General features: G+C 42.4%; 1 protein-coding gene across 9 annotated transcripts in view; it reads right to left on the bottom strand.

Annotated features, from left to right (window-relative positions):
* Window positions 1-15,818, bottom strand: part of CAMK2D (calcium/calmodulin dependent protein kinase II delta) — a 259,262-nt gene extending 243,444 nt beyond the window's left edge. For 3 of the 9 annotated variants that reach the window (XM_037509534.2, XM_037509536.2, XM_054694549.1), the window contains exons 1-2: window positions 15,368-15,492; window positions 13,646-13,740 (exon numbers count right to left, since the gene is read on the bottom strand). In XM_037509534.2, the coding sequence (XP_037365431.1) occupies window positions 13,646-13,740; window positions 15,368-15,432 (160 nt within the window). In that variant the 5' untranslated portion in view covers window positions 15,433-15,492. Of the gene's footprint in view, window positions 1-13,645; window positions 13,741-15,367 lie in introns of all 9 variants that reach the window. The other 6 variants (XM_054694548.1, XM_054694550.1, XM_054694545.1 and 3 more) reach the window with 4 other exon arrangements.
* Window positions 15,819-18,913: the final 3,095 nt, after the last annotated feature.

Genomic DNA, 18,913 nt, shown 5'->3' with positions numbered 1-18,913 from the left:
TACCCTCTTCCCTTGCATTATCCATCTTTCTGTCCCTCACTGCTGCTGCTTCCTCCTCCTCCAAATCAACTTTGGTTTGATGTAGGCCCCACATTTGATGTAGGCCCCTGAAGCAAGCTAAGCCCTGAATTCACCCCCCTACTTCTTAAACAACAAGTAATTACATTATCTCATGTATTCCTGAATCCCACAAATAGTCATTTTTCTTTTTCCATTCAGCAAATATTTATAAAATACCTGTAATTTACATGCATCATGCTCAGTTCCCCGGCACCACTGCAAGACAGCTCCCCGGAAGGTCAAGCACATCTGCAGTCTTCTCGATTTGTGACACTCGGCACTACTGCCCCCCCCCCTCCACTGCAACAATTTTCTCCTCCAGAGTTCATCGAGTTACCCCTGCTTCCTCTCTGCCTTTGAGGCATATTCATCCATTTTCCTTAAATTAGCTCTACTTCCTCTTTTCCCCCACAAAATGCAGGTATTCACCAATCCTGGAGTCCTAGGCTCTCTTTCCCCTCTATAGTCTCTCTGTGTTCTTTTCCAATAACATAGCTGATACTGTCAAATCTATGCAGAAAAACAATATTGGCTAAGTTGGTTACAGCGGCCATATTTTATTGTCTCCATGTTCCCTCCAACTTGCCTTATACAGGAAGGATGCAAATGGCTCTTTACTGGATCTTTTTGATAAAATGCTAACCCTGCTTCTTTCTTCTTTCCTCATCAATAGCACAGACAGGCTTTCACAGTCCTTACTATTAAATATTAAGCTCCCAAAGGTACATAATCACACAGATGAAAGTGAGGGAGGGATTTTCCCCTCTGTGGAGCTATAAAGCAGGATGTAAAATGTTTTAAAAGATGGAAGATTTTTATAGGAGGAGGGTTACTGACCCAGAGACGTAGTCACATTCCCATCCAGGTAACTCACTCCTTGCTTTCTAAACCCCAGTGCTGTTTCAGCAAGGTAGGGTTGCTCCCTCTGTTCCCTGCCCGAGAGGGAAAACGGAACATCTCCAGGGCCTTGTAGGCCCGCCCAGGTAGAGACCCCTGGATATCCCTACCCACACCCTAGAGGTACTGAGCCACTCAAATGGGGAATGTCTTAAGACCCTCGAATAAAAGATGCTAAATAAGCACTAGTGTGAGCTACCAGAATATTCCAAAGATTCATTTCACACTCCCTCCCCTTTTCTCCCCCAAAGCATTATAGAAGATCTGAATAAAACATTTACATGCGGGGTGGAGGAGAAATTATCCTTTCAAAGCTAAGTGCTATTTTTAAAAAATACCTCGTATGTGTTCCCATATATTTCCAATACTGGTGTTGCTAAATTCGGATTCATTCAGTTTGGTTATTACAAGACATATACCTGCAAGTCTCCTAGCTCATCTTTATAAAAATTTATAAAATGTCAACAAATATTAATTCCATTTAAAAAAATCATTACGTTAAGATGATCTCAGTGGCCCTTCCCTGTTTGTGCTGGATTATGGATGCCACAAAGCTGAAGATCGATTTTTTCGTTCTTTCAAACAGACATAAGGTTAAGTTTCGCTTTCCCTTTTTTTGATCAGGAAGATGCACAGGTAGCAGGGCCTTAACTCAACTGCAAGAATTTTTTTTTTCCCAAAAATAATTTTCAAACCACATAAATACTGCAGAAAAGTCATCTCAATCCTATTTTCAGAGGGCAAAGAGTTCTGTCTTGACAGCACTGGCCAACCCCTCCAATTCTATTAGACTGTAAAGCGGTCTAAAATCTGGAATTCTCCACTCTGAACAGGACTGGGCTTTACCCTCATATACCTGCTTTCAATCAACAATTCAGATTTGTTCCAATCTGATGACTACAGGAGCCTGAATCACTGCCTGTGAACTCAACAGAGGGTTGTCTGCACACCCTCAACACTCCTCCAAGTCCATAAAGGTGTGCAATTGGTCACATGCACACACTGAGTGCAAGTATTTCCACCTTTCAAGAGCAAGTTACACAGTCCTTCATGGGAATAAACCTGGAGAGAGCTCACAAGCTAAAATTTTTAAACGCTGCTATGATCATTTTGAAAATAGGGGGAAATATTGCATGGCTGAGCCTTCCCTAAGGTGGATTTTAAACATTTAAACTGAAATTGTCTTCCAGCGAATGATAGATATTTCAAACAACAGCTTGTACTAACAAACCCTACGGCTAAAATTCTGGGCCTCTAAATGTATATTCATTAGGTGTAATGTGATGTTCTGGAATCATTTATTCATTTATTCAGTTAATAAATGCTGGTGACTATGTCAGGTAGTATTCTAGATACTGGGAATTTAGGCAACGAAATATGCCATTATCATTTTTACACATCCCCCTCACTTCTGGCTTTCAACAGAAATCCAGACAGCATTTGCAGGAGTCATTAATACAATATTTGCAGGGACCATCTAGCATTTCTTATTTGTGATCTGAAGCTGGATTCCTTAGGGCACATTTGTAATATCGGTTGATTAAAAAATATCTGTAATTATGCTCCTTTCCTCTGTCTTCCACTCAATAAAATTGTTTTTTTCTATTGCCCCAAAGCAAGGTTGGTAAGAAGTTATTCCTTTCTTATCAGTGGCTTTTCCCTAATGACTCCGGGCTAATAAAATCCACGACCCACCTTATTTATTACCTTCCAACAGACCTCACTGCACTTGATGGTTCACTGCAACCACAGATTTTCATCTCATCAGGTTTTACACATTTCAGTGAGACTTTATATATGACAAATCACTCAAGGTTCAAAAGAATTTATCAACTTTGAAAGTCACCATTTATTGGCACTCTGATTCCCCTGCTCCGTACAATTTTTTTTGGCACTATCCTAGTAATTTGGATCTTTTCTATCCATCACTAAACTTAAAGCCACTTATTTTCATAACCAAGTACAGACACCAACTCCTCCAGGAAGTTTTTCTTTTCTCTTTCTCAACCCAAGGGTGACCTCCTTACACTACAAAATAAAGGGACTACTTCCACCGGACACTTACCAATCTGGCTACTTACTTGGCTGGAGCTGGAGAACCTTATCTGCATACCTATGTTCGTATAGTACCCAATAAAAATTCAGAAACAAACTGTTTTGCTGTTTGATTGAAATGTGGGCTCATGCTCCCCAAAACTGACCCCAAAACTGACTTTCCGTGTTAACTTAAACATCACTGCTGCAAATGTACTAAATAGGATGACTCTGGCAGCAATTTATGAAGATAGTTGGTAATAACTAATTTTTAACCCATGAATTCTCCAATATTAACATTCCTAAGAAAACAATCGGGAATTCAACAAGGTTATATAGAGTTTACTATCACATGAGTTGTCATAGCAAGAGGTTAAAAAAAAAACAAAAAAAACCAGCAACATGAACCTAAATTGGTGTTCACTCAGTGAGGTGTATTTCAAAGAATTTGTAGTAACTGCGGGAACTTTTATAATGCTAAGCAAAAAAAAAGGACACAACTTCAGTTCTGAATTCAGACAAATTTTAAAAACGATAAAACATTCATTGGGAAAACAGATTAAATGATGAGTATCTTTTCCTCTTCTGTATTTTCTCAGACACTGTAATTAAAATACATATTTTATGATAGTTTTAATGTACTTATGCAAATAAGTAGTAATTAAAAATGTATTTCAGAAATGTGTCCCAAGTGAGTAAGTCTGTACTCTGTACAAATGAACAAATATTAATTTAAATACACTCCTTAATATGAAAGATTCTTGGTGGATAAAGTTTCTACAAAGTGGTCAGTATGTTCAGCTAAACTATTCTCAGAAGTTACTTTTGCCACCATGATTACAGGCTTTTAGAAATTGCCATTTAAAAATATGACTGGAATGCTTTTACGAAAACATCTTCTGAAAGAAACATAGGCGGGTCTGTAAATTTACTAACTTGTGAAATCCCTGATTTCCTGCAACACATCACACCAGAAAAGTTCCCTGCAGCAGGAAACACAAATAATTGTTTTAAACATGCACTCCTTTTAAGGGTCTTCCAACAGTGAAATAACTACGCTTTCGAGTCCTTTTACCAAGTTTCTGAATTGACAGACACAGCAGTTGTAACAGCTGGCTTCTAACAGCCTTCACCCAAAAAAAAAAAAAAAAAAGTCAAATAATCTCTATAAGCAACTAAAATTCATGATTTGTATATCCAAAACTCCATGAAGTATTTCCAAAACGTTTTTTAAAAATGAATAACATTAATTTTACTCATTTTAAAATGATTAAATTTCATGAAAAGGTAAGTGAAACAGCAAGTACATTTGAAGAATAGGTCAAAAATTTAAAAATCCAAATATTTTAAATAAGTAAACAGCGCATGAGTCTGGCATTACTGAAGTAGAACTGATGGACACACAGATCAAGAAAATGTCACCCACTATTAAGGAACCCCTTTACATCATGGTGCAAAGAGAGCAATGGGAATTTGCACATAGTTGCTGAAAAAGTTACTGAATTATGCAAAACTTGCCAACAAAGCATAATATGTCATGAGGAAATTAATGGACTAATTTGGGAATTAGAAATATATGAAGTTGGTATCTGCCACCTGAGAGGACGCCATAGCTTAGTTTTCATTTACTTTATCTGTCATAAGTCTCCTCTTATGCAATCATCTCAACAGACAGAATCACACTTGTTCACTCATTCAATTGCCCCTCATTCAGCAAACATTTATAAGTTACTGTAAATACTGTGCCAGGCACACACTGAAGCCCACAGATGCCTGAAAGCTACAATACATACAACTGCAATGCAAGGAGAGAACTCTGAAAAGCTCCTTTTGGGACTTCAGAAAGGGAAGGATTAGTGAAGGCAGGGTCAGCTTCATGGAGGAGGCAGCCTTTGACATGGATTTCTTATCAGGGAATTAATGAAATAATTTGGAATTAATGAAACAATAGAAATACATGGAGTTAGTGCATGCTGTCCAAGAGGAAAAATCTGAAAGGCTTTCCACAGTCCGAGGGTCCTCATTACATCCATGAGTAAGGCCAACTTTCTCCTTTCTCTTGACCATAATGCTTCCTGGGCCTGGACAATCATCCCTTATCAGGCTCATTCACTCAACATTAAAAAAAAAATCACACATACCTCTCCCCAGGAATCTTCTATGATGCCAACCTGCTCAAGACCCTTCCTTCACAGGGGGACTATGCCTATCACCACTACTGCCTTCAACAAGTATACATTCTTAACCAGGCTCTCATCATTATCAGACTAGGAAATACTGGAGAACAGAAGATGTATCTTCTACCTCCGTATCCCTAGATCTTACCAAAGATGCCCAGCACACTTACTAAAGGGGGTAATGATGCTCTCAGTGAGCACAATATGTGACAAATGTCAGCTGGAAAACCTGTTAAGAAAGCTCTTTAAAAGAATAGAAGGAGGGCCTCCCCTGGTGGCACAGCGGTTGAGCGCTGGGCTGCAAAGCTGCCCGTAGCCTCTGCAGCGCTGGTTCGATCCCCGGCCTCGGCGAGGGTCCCACATGGCGGGGCAGACCTCTCCTGCAGTGCCCGCTGCTCCCCTCAGCAGTGTATTTTGTCAGTCTGCCTGTTCTGTTCCCCGCTCTGGCTCTGGTGAATTCTCTCACCCTCCCGCACTTCTGACTGTACCCAGTGCTTGTATAAATAAATAAATTAAAAAAAAATAGAAGGAAAAGCAAAGTGCTCCAATAAAAAGGGCAACATTCACAGAAGGGAAAACCCGTCACCCCAGTACATGCACACCTGGGGCTACATTACTAATGAATTGCTTCAGCAGAAATTCATGTCTTCCAGAACATAACCACATAATTATTCTTTCACCCAAATACCAAATGTTAAACACCAACGCCATAACATGACACTATATGTAACTTTTCTGTAAGATAGAAGAAAAACCTGATTACTTTTTACTTACTATAGTTACCTTTAATTAAAAAATACCTTTTTTAAAAATAAGGTATTCTTTGCAAGCTGACTATAGATCTGAGGCATACAGCAGGGGAGGGTAGGGAGGGGCCAAAGCAGGGGAGGGAAGAGCAGAAGGGACTGTGGTGATGGGTCATGGGTGATGTGGGTGGGGAAGAAAAAAGGGGCCACACCTGAGGGGAGAGATCAAATACTGCCCCAAAATGAACAACACTGTAAGAAAATAAACAAGATAGTTTTATATAACTTAGTCTTGCTGTATCGCAAGGTGTATAATCATCATGAATGAGATGTTTCAAAGACAGATGGAAAATAATTCACTGGTGCTAAAAAAAATTCCAAATGACTCTCTTAGTGTTGAGAGAGGGTAAAATTATACCTTATTGTAAGTTTATTCCATGAATTTGAAATATATACAATACAAAGGGACTCCCTGGTGGCACAAGGGGTTACGACGCAACCCATGAAGCTTATCTGCAGCCACCGCAGCACGAGTTCAATCCCCAGCCAGGGAGCTACCCACATGGCACAGCAGACCTCTCCTGACTCGCCCGCTGCTCCCCTCAGCAGTGTATTTCAGTCAGTCTGCCTATTCTGTTCCCCACTCTGTCTCTGGTGAGTCCTCTCACCCCCCACACCTCTGGCCTGTACCCCAGTTCTTGTGTGCATAAATAAATAAATCTTTAAAAAATAAAATACATACAATATAAATAAAATTTTACTCAGATAGTGAGTGCAAATCTTTTCCATTAGTAAGTGATAATCAACTGAGATCAACCAGTTAGTTATAAGACCCAGGATATGCACAAAGAAAAAGGTCTGTCTTCAGAAAAAAAAATTGAGGATAGTGGTTAACTTTGGGGGCAAGGAGAGGACTGGGGATGAGCAAGAAACACACATAACCTCAAAATTATAGGAATGTTTCTGAGATTATGCTGAGTGGAGGTTTACTGGGTGCTTGATTATTATAATGAAGTGTACGTAACTACAAATAGCAAATCTTATGTAATAAAAATTTTAATTTCTCTGTAATCTAAGCAATTAACTATACCTAAATACTACATGGCAAAATTATTTGTATACTTGGTATACTACTGTATGTTAGCTGTTACATCCAGTCATTTTCCCAACAAATATTAGGGAAAAACATTTTCTTTCAGTAGACACATTTTTATATAAATTAGACATAATAGTTTTTTTTTTCTTCCAAAGAAGAAACAACAAAACAAGAAACATTTGTTTTCTATTCTCCACTGGTTTAATAAGACCCAGAGGAGTCTGAGTAGTTTTCTCTAGGCTATGGACAAGGGGTGACTTTTTCTTAGGAGCAACAAGTGTATCACTTCAAAGAAACATTCTTAGGAACATAATGTACTTGGGGTTTCTTTTTAATCAGTAAATGAATTAACTTTACCAAAACATTTCTCTCTTCTGTGATCATTTCCTACCACAATGCTGTTTTCCTTCCAGAAATCAGCAGTAAGGAACTGATAGTTCAATGTGATCTTCAATTACTACAGTAATTAAGAAACTATTTTCTCTAAGTTGGAACTTCAAGAATATTTTCCCAAAGACATATTCAATTCTATACATTGAGCTGAAGGATATACTAGACATGGTTGTTCTGCTGAAAAACCCTTTAGTTTAGTGGGGAGATCAGTCAAGTACATAAATAATTAAGGGCAAGTTTAAGGTAAGCTCCCTCTAACAGGAATCACTGGGAGGTGATGCTTCAAAAAACCCCAGTTTTAGAGCCAGAGAAAACTGGGTAGAAAGTATGATTCTACCACTCACTAATGTTGACTCATTTACAACCTCAATTTCCTCTTGGTAATAAAGAGGTGATATTGCTTCTCTGGGAAAAGCAATAAAACAAAGGGTCTTGTAAATATATACCTGACACTTAGAAGGTTCTCTTTAAATAACAGTTGTTAAGATTTCTGTCACCTTATTATTATTAATTTTGTAATCACATAGTATCTAAGAAGTTATAAGGAGATTATAGGACCAGAAAAGGGACTCAGCTAACTGCAAAACCAATGATGCCATTGTTCTAGAACTGTGTATAATTAGAATGATACTTACAATATTTAAAATCAAAGCTCAACAAAGATACCATCTCTCTCACCCAAATTTAACTTAGTCCTATTGTTGTATCCCCCTGAAGTGGAAGCAAAGGAATTGTGCCATCTAAAAAATTTCCGACTTAAGAGTAATTTATCCTAAAAATAACTTGATATCAAAGTAAAAATAATTTCATATAATACGAATAAGATAGCATTTTGATAATAATCAGATATTTCAACTGTAACAATCTCTCCAAATTATACTTTGGTATTTGAGTCTCACCTGCAATACCGTGTTACAATTTTATTTCAACCTGCTTTATATAAAAGTCTTCCTTTATCATCCTAGAAAGAAATAATCTTTGTGTTCTTTGAAAATCCACAGCACTTTATACATTCTAGACTTCTAACACCTTCTCTGTCTATTTATATAGATAGCCTTATTTTTCCTGGACACTGTGACCACTGGAATCATTCAATATTTATTAAAATAAAAGCAACTCGAATAATTCATGCGGATGTGTTTAGTGACCCATAAACTAGTAGCAAATATGTTAATTTGAAGATACTGTTTTAGAGTGAAGTATTGGTAAGATTGCACTTAATTAATGGATTGCAGTGCATATTAGTCAATGACACTATTATTTCAAATTTTAACACAGCCTCCTATGTAAACCATCACTTACTGCCAACAACTTATATAAAAAAAAAAAAAACACTATTCTCAAATAAGGTTAATCTCTAGCAAATGGGGAGGGACAGATGCTAAAAAATAAAAAAATAAAAAAATTCCAACTCAGCACTGAAGACACTGAGAATTGGCCTCACTATTAACCCAAAGAAAATACTTGTAAAAATTAAATAAAATTCTAGTTAACAAAAGTTCAATGTCAAGGAAGGTCCTAGTATGTACTTTAAAATTATATTTATTAACATTAACAGGATCCATAAAAAATAATGTACTACTAATTTTGTAATTTTTATAATGAGGTGATTAAATATTTCAGTAGAAATGAAAAGTATTAACCTAACTGCATAAACAATCCAGGTTTTCCAGGTCTTCAGTTCCTATGGAATGATCAGTGTAGTCGAGGTGAAAACTCACAGTGAGGTACCTGACAACCCCATTCTTTACATTTGCCTTATTTATGCCACTGGAATACAGAAAGCATTTTTATTATTTCCTGGAAATGTGGATATGCATTTGTATTTGCATGTCCTAAGAAGTTACGAACATCAATAATATATTAATTCCCCAAATACAGGAAAATAAACGCCTAATACAACCAAACGTAACTAAAGACCACAAAGTGGTATGAATTTTGGGTCCAATAATTGAAGAGGTATGGATATTCCGTATGCAAAAAATAAAAATGACTTACTCAGTTTTCTGAAAACATTGTTTTAGGAAGAAATTTTCATATCCTAATCTTCATTTGCCAATTTAGTTCCAAATTGCCAATAATGCAGAATCAGAACATTTGATTCAGCTATATCAACTCACTTCTACTTCCAATTCAACACCAATGACGATGAAGTTGAGAGGTCATAGTAACTTCTTAAATGCCAATACAAAAAATATAAATAACTATACAGCAGCAAAAGTTGCTGACTCTAACTAAACTAATAAAAATCAAAGATTAACTGTGTTATATCTAACTTGTGACAGAAATATAAAAAGAAACCTTTTAACTTTAGCAATGGAGAAATAAAATATAATCGCATACGTTACTTCAAGTTCCTACCACAATTTATTCTATTTAATTAAAAAAAAAAACTTGTGGTGTACCAGACTCTCTGTAAGACTCTATAAAATAATTTCTAATGATCACAAACTACACTGGAATATGACCAGGAACTCATTACTACCATAAAACATCTTTCACCACACCATCCACCACAACAATATTAAGTAGGAACCTACCTGTTGGGGATAAAAACCATAGTGATTCTAACTGTTGTAGTAAAAATAGGAGATAAAAAATTCTATTATCACTACTCACCATTTACTAAGCACACCTTCTACTCCTATGAAAGAAAAAAAACTTTGGAAGACAAAAAGAATGACTTATAAAATATATCAGATGTTTGAAAAGTTTCTACACTTTCATTTTAAAAACAAGCCCAACTATAGAGGAGTTCACCTCTCCGATAAGTAGCATATTATGAATGCTCCGTGCATGTGTGTGCTAAAGGAAAAGGAAAGAAATTCTTCAACAGACTTTGAGTCTCCCAAATATGGTGAGTGTGACTAACAGCTGAGAGGAAATGCAGCTGAAACTGTCTGGAAATCCATTAAAAGCTAGGCACAGAAAAACGCCTGGATGACAGTCTAGTTAGATGTGCAAATTTGTGCAGGAATGTAGCCAAATTTTGGCAAATTTCCTCATGGTCTTAGATTTATTGACAGTGGCATTTCTTTTTCTGTTGTAATATTATGCTCAAAGAACATTATTTGAATGAAAAGGGTTGCTCTAGTCTTTAAAACAAATTGACTTAAAAATTGGGTTTATAAAGGCATCTACAAAGGCTGCAGGCATTTCAAATAATCCAGAAATTTGTACAAAATACTACATGTTCCACATGCCACAAAAAGAAAAAAAAATAATACTTTGGCAGGAGGGGGAAATAAGTGTGCATTTTTCATTTTTTGTTAAAGTTCCTTAAGTGTATCATTTTTACTTGTTTCTGCTAAAGTAGTTTTCAGGATTATTATGGTGCCTGTAAAGGATGATTATTTTAAAGCATATGTTCTTCATGTACATCTTTATAGACTCTTCTTTACTCCAGTGTTTGCTTGTTCTTAGGAATAAAATAAGAAACTATTTTACAACTCACTTAAGAGCCACATTTCATGACATTCAGTTTGTTTTGATCTCCTCCAGAGCCCCCAGTGTTTGGAATGTCACATTGAAAAATGATAGCACACTGTTTTTACTTTCAGGGCTTGTAATTTAACATGGCTATAGGTTAAAAAATACATATTCAGAGCCTCCCCGGTGGTGCAGCGATTGCGAAGCTGGGTTGCGAAGCTGCCCGCAGCCTCTGCAGCACTGGTTCAATCCCCGGCTGCTCCCCGGCCACCGGAGGAGGGTCCCACATGGCGCGCAGACCTCTCCTGCCGTGCCTGCTGTTCCCCTCAGCAGTGTATTCAGTCTGTCTGTTCTGCTCCCCGCTCTGGCTCTGGTGAATTCTCTCACCCCCCTGCGCTTCTGACTGTACCCAGTGCTTGTATAAATAAATAAATAAATCTTTAATATATATATATATTCAAAAGTACAAATATTCTATAACTAGCTGTCACAGGTAGAACAATGTAAGTTTCCTTCAGAATGCTCAATTTATTTCAGAACATTTACAAGTGAGCAGTAGTAGGTAAAATTTATACAGCATGTTGCAATTAAAGAAGTGACTCTCATAAAGTCACAGAATCCTGAAAATTACCCGTTTATTATTAGCAAAGAACCCTAGTTTATTAGCAAAGAAACTGAGGTCAAGGAAATTGAAGTGACTGAACCAACTTTACACACTAAATAGTGAAGTCAAGTTTCCAATGCAGTTCTCCATTAAAGCAAGGTTGCTGTCTCTGGATTTACAATGTTTAAGGTCTCTCGTCTAAGTAATCTCATTTGATTTTTACAAAAACCCAATGAGATAATGACACTTAATAGTAAATGAATACACAGTATGGAACAGGCACTGTCCTCCTAGTGCTTCATCTTGTCCAAAGGCTTCGTAAAGGGTTTATATCATTATCCCATTTTACAGGGGTAATAAACTGAGGTGCAGGGAAAATACTACACTTCAAGATCTCAGAGCTTGGCGCTAGTTTCAGTGCCTCCCTTTCCACCACACCTCACACTCTAGCAGGTAAACATAAAATAGGTTTAGAACCTTGCCAAAGTCACAAGGAAACAGCAGAGGCAGAACGAGAATCACGATTGTAACCCTTCACCCTAATCACTTTCCCGGAATGTAACTGGAATACAGTACTTGGTATCACTAAATCTGGAAGACACTCCTGAAGGGGGCTCTTGGGGTAAACTGTGCTGGAAAACAGAGGCACAGTAACAGGGATGAGTCCATCAGGTGAGAAATAACTTATCTCCCACAGACTGGGGGCAGAGGAGCATAAAATAACAGGTATGTGAGCAGAGACAAATGCATTTGCTATTCTGATGTAAGGAGTGTGCATTAGGGAGGAACTAAAGCACAAGACTTTGTTTTGAGAGAAAATATAAAACAATGGGGAGGCCTGGGCAACACCTCCAAAATGACTGATATCTCAACTCGTGCCTCCAGTAGCCAGCACCCAGGAAGAACTCGAGCACAGAGAGAATGTGACTACAAGCGGTTCTTCATTTTTCTTTTCTTTAGCAAAATGTCATTTTCGGTTTATCAACCCCGTTTCACTGTTTACAACCTTCCGGTGGAGCAGAGAGAGGGGAAGGGGAACAGTCAGCATAAAGGGCTGCTGAGCATTGAGTATTTCCCCCAGCATTAATCGGTGCTGGTTACTTGAGCACACAGGTCTTCCTCACAATCATGCTAAAATGGGAGGAAGAAATCACAACAAAATTCCAGGCAAATGAATATACTGACATGCCAACCTCAGTAAAGTTCTTGTTAAAAGTAGAATTTGCAGCACATAGACGGAAAAAAAAAAAAAAATCACGGTAGCTACCAAACATAAGGCTTCCAAGTAACAGCACTTTTTAGAAGAGAAACTGAATGGGAAGTCACCCTCATGGAATTTTTCTCATTACTTAAAATAAACCAGGTCACTGAGATGGGCTTACACTATGTCAAGTTGTTCATTTGAACTTAATTTTTATTTCATCGAACCATAAATTCCCATGGAAATACCTTAGACACGTGCTGACAATAACTGGAATGCCCAACATTTCAGAAGTACTTTTGCATGAGTTCAACAAACTAAAAAGAATGCAGTGAGGTCCCTCCAAGCTTTTTGCCTTTGTCAACGGCTATTTTATGGGTATGAATTATCTCTGTAGCTATAAAACATGTGTAGAACACATTACACGAGTCTGCAAGAAGTCTTAATGGGACAGACCAAGGAAAAGATCTGAACTATACCCGGAAAGAGCAGAATCCACCGGAACTTCCTAGAAAACAGCAATCCTATTTTTTTTTCCCAAAGCCATTACTGTTAAATATACCTCGATGAATTAACTTCAAGTGTAACTACCACTGAAATGCAGGATTTGACTGAGCCGTGACCTATATTTCCTCTCAAAAGCAAAAAGGGAGTCATGACAGTTGTGAGACTGCTCTTTTTCTATTCCAGGGTTTTTCTGCAAGTTATTTCACAGTAGAGCCAAACTGCACTTAGTGCCAGTGATTTGCTTTAAAAAATACTTACCTTTGCTGCTGCTGCTGCTGCTCATAGGCTAGACCTTGAACCACAATTGAATAAATGATAGCTACATCTGTTCATATAACTTTTCAACTGTACACCAAGAGGCATTCAGGAAGGAACTAATCTCAATATGCAACATGATAGCGAAGTCCACAATGATAAGTAAATGATCTATTTACATACAACAGAACCAACAATCAACAGGACAAGTACAAAAGTAAGACATAGGCAGTTGAAAATACCCACCCCTAGCGGAAAGCTTTTTGGTGTTGATAATTTTGGCAGCATATTCTTGTCCAGTAGGGATTTTCATACATCTTCTTACCACTGAGAATGCCCCCCTGAAAACCAATAATTAGCAGGTCATCAATTTAATCAGCTCTGATAGTCTACTAAAAAAAAAAAAAAATACAACCACCTAGGCATTTTTATTGCTTTCAGTGAACTGTGAATTACCAGTGCACTACAGGGACCATCCAGAAAGGGAGCAATTCTTCCTTCTAACTCAGACCTCCTTTAATGGTGAAGAATAAAAGTAAATTTCCTCTAACTGGGAGCACAAAGTAGTCACCAACAAAATGAAAGGGAAGGCCAATGACGGTAGCTTTCCTCTGTACATTAAATTTGCAAACATTTTACAATTTACACTCGCACAGCACCAAATGCTGAGAAAACCCTGCAAAGAGCAGAACTGAGAAGCAGCAGAATCAGCTGGCTATTTATTTTGGTGGTGGTGGTGCTGGGGGGGGGGGTGTTTAATGTGGCTCCAAGTCAGTAAATATGGCGATTGTTTTCATTAAAATACAAATGCTGGGAACATTTGTGTGGTTTTACAAATCCCGATATGGTGATTTCTCTGTGCCCAGTTTTAAGCTGGGGGAGGGGAGGGATTTGAATTAAGCAGCTCTTCCTACAGAGGCTCCATATTTAACAGCAGACAGTACATACATATAGAAAGGCATAACCTTCATTATATGTAAGAGATAATTACAGGGCCCGTCATTCACCTGCTCAAATCCACATCATCACGTAAACGCACCCCCTTTCATAAGTAGTAGAACTAGCTCTGGAGAGATTGGGTTTTGGTTTGACCCCTGGGTCCCTAAAAACAGGTCCTCGGTAGCTCCCCTAGTGCCCCATACTATCTGCAAGTACTGATGCCAGTAAGTGCAGGGGATCGTTTATTGGACGCTAGGCTCCCCTGGGGAAGGTCCCCCCAGATCTCCAGAGGGCTTTTCCGCCGCCTGCATAAATCAATCCTCCCAGAGAACGCAAAGGTGCACGAAAACCCCAGGAGGGCGGATACGCGCAGAAGATGGTGCAAAGAACATAGTAGGTGTGGGGCTGGGGGTGGGTGGGTGGGGGCTGTCTCCTTTGGGGGGGGGCCCTTTTCCGGGACAGAACAACTACTGGATGCGAAATAGACTCTACGCCAAGTTGAACTTTCGGCATCAATAAATATGGCACCGTCTGTGGCAGTAAGTTCTCCTCAGTACGTGGGTCGTGCGCCCAGCACGCCGCCTAAGCGGGAGGCACCTCTATTTACAGAAAACAGGATCTATGTTGCGTTTTACATGGGCCCTTCTTTCCTCTCCACACACACACACACACACACACACACACACACACGCGCACACACACACAGAGACACACGCGCGCGCGCTCGCACCCTGAGCAGGATGACAGCTCCAACTGCAGGGCTCGTAAATCCACCGAGTCGCCAGTGCAAGAGGGTGGAGCAGCCGGAGAGGTGGGCTGAGGCTCCCAGGCAGGAGCCACGGCTGGGGTGGGGGCTCGCCCTCCTCTGTCCCCTCCCCTCGCTCAAAGCACCTTCCCCGGAGCTGCTCCAGGGGGGCCCCCCTGCTCCCCTCCCGCTCGCCTGCCCCGCGCAAAGCCGGGGGGCCCGGGGCACCGGCGACCCGCCCTCTGCTGGAAAGGGGCCGCGCGACGCCGGGCTCGGGCGCTTACTTTCCGAGCTCCTCGAAGAGCTGGTACTCGTCCGTGAACCTGGTGCAGGTGGTGGTCGAGGCCATCCTGGCTGCGGGCTGTGCCCCTGGCCGGGCGCGCGGCAGGCGAGACGCGAGCAGGCGCGCGGCTTCCGGGACTGGCCCGCGGCGCTGTCACCCGGGGCCGCCCTCACTTTCCTCGTCCGAAAGTAGCTCGCCCGGGAGGAGCAGCGCGCGCAGGGGCGGGGCGCCAGGGGACCCGCTGGGGTGGCGTGGGGTCTCCTCCTCGAGGTGGGGCGACGTGATCCTCTTCCTGCTGGCCTCGCTTCCTCCAGCTGCTCCGGCCGCGCCCCCGCCCCGGGCCAGCCCCTCTCCCCCGGGCAGGGGTTAAAGTGCGCGGAGAGGGGCCGGGAAATAGAAAACAGCTGGGCACGGGCGCACGGCGAACAGTTGCGAAACGCGATCCGCACCGGGGCAGGAGGGGCCGCGCCGAGGGTGGGGAGGCCGGGAGGGGGCGGAGGCCTCGCAGCCCCGAGCGCACCGCCCGGGCCCGGCCGCAGCTGTCAGCAGGCGCGGGGCGCGCCGGGGTTCAGCCAAGGGGGTGCGCGCCCTGGCCGGCCTCCCTCCCGCGGGCACCTCGGGGGTCTGGCGCTGCCCGGGAGCCCGCCCCGCTCGAGACTGCGCGGCGAGGGAGTGGGAGAGGCAGAGCGCGAGCGCCCGGCTCCGGCGCAGCCTCGGCGGCTGTCCCCGGGCCCGCGCCTCCGCCCCCGCGCGCACGGAGCCCCCTCCCCGCCGGCCCCACACCTCCCTCTAGCGCCGGCCGGGCTCGGGTGCGCGCCCGCCGGCGGGACAGCCCAGGTGGGTGGGGGAGGATGTGCGGGGGCCGAGCCGAGAGGCTGGAGGTGAGGGGGGCGAGATGGCACAGTCACCCGCCGCCGACACCCGCGGGGAGGCTCCTGCGTGCTCCCGGCCCGATGCAGCCGGGGCTGGCGGGGAGCTGGGCGGCCGCCTGGGGTCGTGGGGACCCCCCCAGCCCCGTCGCAGGCACCGCGCCCCGGGGCCGCTCTGGGCAGGCCCCAGCCGGGAGCCGGGGGCGCCACCACTTCATCTGGGCGCCGCTCCTGTTGACACAGCGGGGCCGGATGTGGGCAGCCGCCTGCTTCCACCGAGAGGTCCCAGCCTCCCCGCGACCGTCGGGCCCCCCCCCCCCACCCAGCCGAAGCCGCCTGCCCAGGCGCCTCCAACGCAGCCCCGGTACACCGCGCGCGCCGGGCTGGCCACGTTTCACTTCTGCTTTGACTCCCCGGGGATCGCGCCCCACCTCCCCCGCGGCCCCTTCGGGGGTCGCCCAGATGCTGGCCAACCCCACAGGCCTGTGTGAACAGAATGAAAGCAAAAACTCCGCGCCCGGCCACACCTCCCCGGCCGAGCAGCTCCCCGAGTTCTGATAGTAAGCGGCTTCTCGCGAGAGCGCACGCCCCGGAGGCGGGGGCGGGGTGCTGGCAAGGTTGGGTGTCGGTCACGCGACCCGGGGAGGGGGGGCTGACATCACTCGCATCACATGAGCACGTCCAGCCCGTTTCGCTTTGCAAAGGGAACCAGAGAAGGGAGAGGTCGCGTGCGCTTCGCGGGGGAGCGCAGAGGTTTGGCCCGGGTGGCACATGCGTGCATGCGTCCCCAAATGGCTCTCTGAAAAAATGAGCCTTTCCAGATGCGTCTTCCTCGTTAACATACCTGTCATTGTTGACGGTGAAGGCGAGAACAGTAATTCTGTGTTGCAGTAACAGTAAGTGCACAGATGGCTGAAGGCTTAAGCCACCCACCCCTGGGCCCGCCTTCCAGGGCAGTGTTCTGCAAACTGCAATCGCTAATGGAGAGGCAGACCGAACTTAAAAGGGCTACTAAAGGGCTTTTCCAAATGACTGCCTTTTTCTGTACATGAGGAGACCATTAAAACCTGGGAATTCTGTTGCGAATTTGTCATTAGTGCTACCTCAAAGACTCAGAAATTTTACTGCTAGAATATAAAAGGTAAGTTGGAGATGAGGGGCGCTAAGATTTAAGCTGTTGCTGGTTCCCAGAGGCTGCTGTTTATTAGCAAATTGCCTAATCCTGTTTCCCCTCCTGCCTGATCTGGGGAATACTGTTTTGCCAATAACTGAGCAATTACTGAAGTGCTCAAAATTCCAAAATGGTCAGTTTTTAATACCTACTAGAGAGAGGTAGAGAGAGAGAGAGGGACAGAGGCAACTGACTCCAAATGGAGTCACTTGTGCTAAGCCCCATGTCAGGCAATCTGTCCTTAACATGTCATCTGACTGCAGTTCAGCCTCTCCCAGGAATATAATCTTCAACCAATCAGTCCAGAGTTACAGCTTCAGCACTACTGAGGTGATCTGCCTGACACACCTTGTTACCCTTAAAGTAAGGTGACCTTGCCACCAATTCCTTTTCCTCACCGTGCCCCTTCCTGCCAGAAAAAGCTTTCATTGGGACACGTACAGGGAGCTCCTTTCTATTCGCTAGGTGGGCCGCACTCTTCGTGAATTATTGAGCAAAGTCAACAAGAGCCTTAAAGTTTACTCAGTTGAAGTCTGTTTCACAATGCTTATTATAACAAAATTGATTTAAGAATGTATTTTGAACCCAGCCATAAAGAGCAAACATAACATTGTATAAAATGGTAGTGACATCAAAAAGATACCAAAAACGATACAGGAAAGGAACCAGGTGTTAAATATTATTAATTGGGCTATAAAGTTCAAAAAAAACCTTTTGTTTAGGCTAAGCTTTTTACTATATATCTTTAATATGTAGCAATTTGGTTCCAAGTTATAATGCAATGATTTAATATTCTTCCTTGACTCTAAACATGAAACGAAAATAAAATTAAACCAATACATAAAAGTAAAATTAAACCGATAAATAAAAACAATTTTTTTTTCAGTTCTGGGAAACTTTTTAAAATAGTCATACTAAGGTCTCATAATCACAGTATTTAATTCAGTTATTTAAACTACCAATAATTGTAAACGGTTATGATAATAGATTGCTACAATAAAGAAAACCTAACTGAGTTTTAACACTGATGTGTTACTAGACAATAAACGCACAAACTTTTTAAGGAAACCGTTGACTTAATCGATATTGACAATATTTCTTGTTCAACATCTTGGACCAATTAAAATAGTTCTCTTACCTAAACAAGCGTTGATATGTCTCTCTGAAGTTCTGACCGCCTTAGGACAGTGCTTGTGAAGTTACACAGAACTTTCATTTGGATTAGCATCTCCTGCTTTTTTACTAGTCTCCAGTTTCTGCTTCCTTACTAGTCTCCAGTTTCCTTACTAGTCCCCACTTCACTTGAGTCAGCACAACATCCAGAATGGTCCCCTTAAAATCTCAGTAAGAACAGATCATGCCTTTGCTCAAACCCTGCAAACTGCACAAGAACCCAAAGTTCCACAACTGGCCTCCAAGACCCTGGAAGATCTGGCCCAGCCCCTCCTCCTTCAGCCATCTGACCTCAGTCTCACCCCACTCCAGCGACCCTGGACCTCTGGCATTC

Source organism: Talpa occidentalis, unplaced genomic scaffold (genome assembly GCF_014898055.3).
Source record: "Talpa occidentalis isolate TD23 unplaced genomic scaffold, MPIMG_talOcc4v2.1 talOcc4.13, whole genome shotgun sequence".
Lineage (NCBI taxonomy): Eukaryota > Metazoa > Chordata > Mammalia > Eulipotyphla > Talpidae > Talpa > Talpa occidentalis.
The sequence above is the reverse complement of the archived record's forward strand: the minus strand, read 5'-3'. Positions and strand labels throughout refer to the sequence as shown.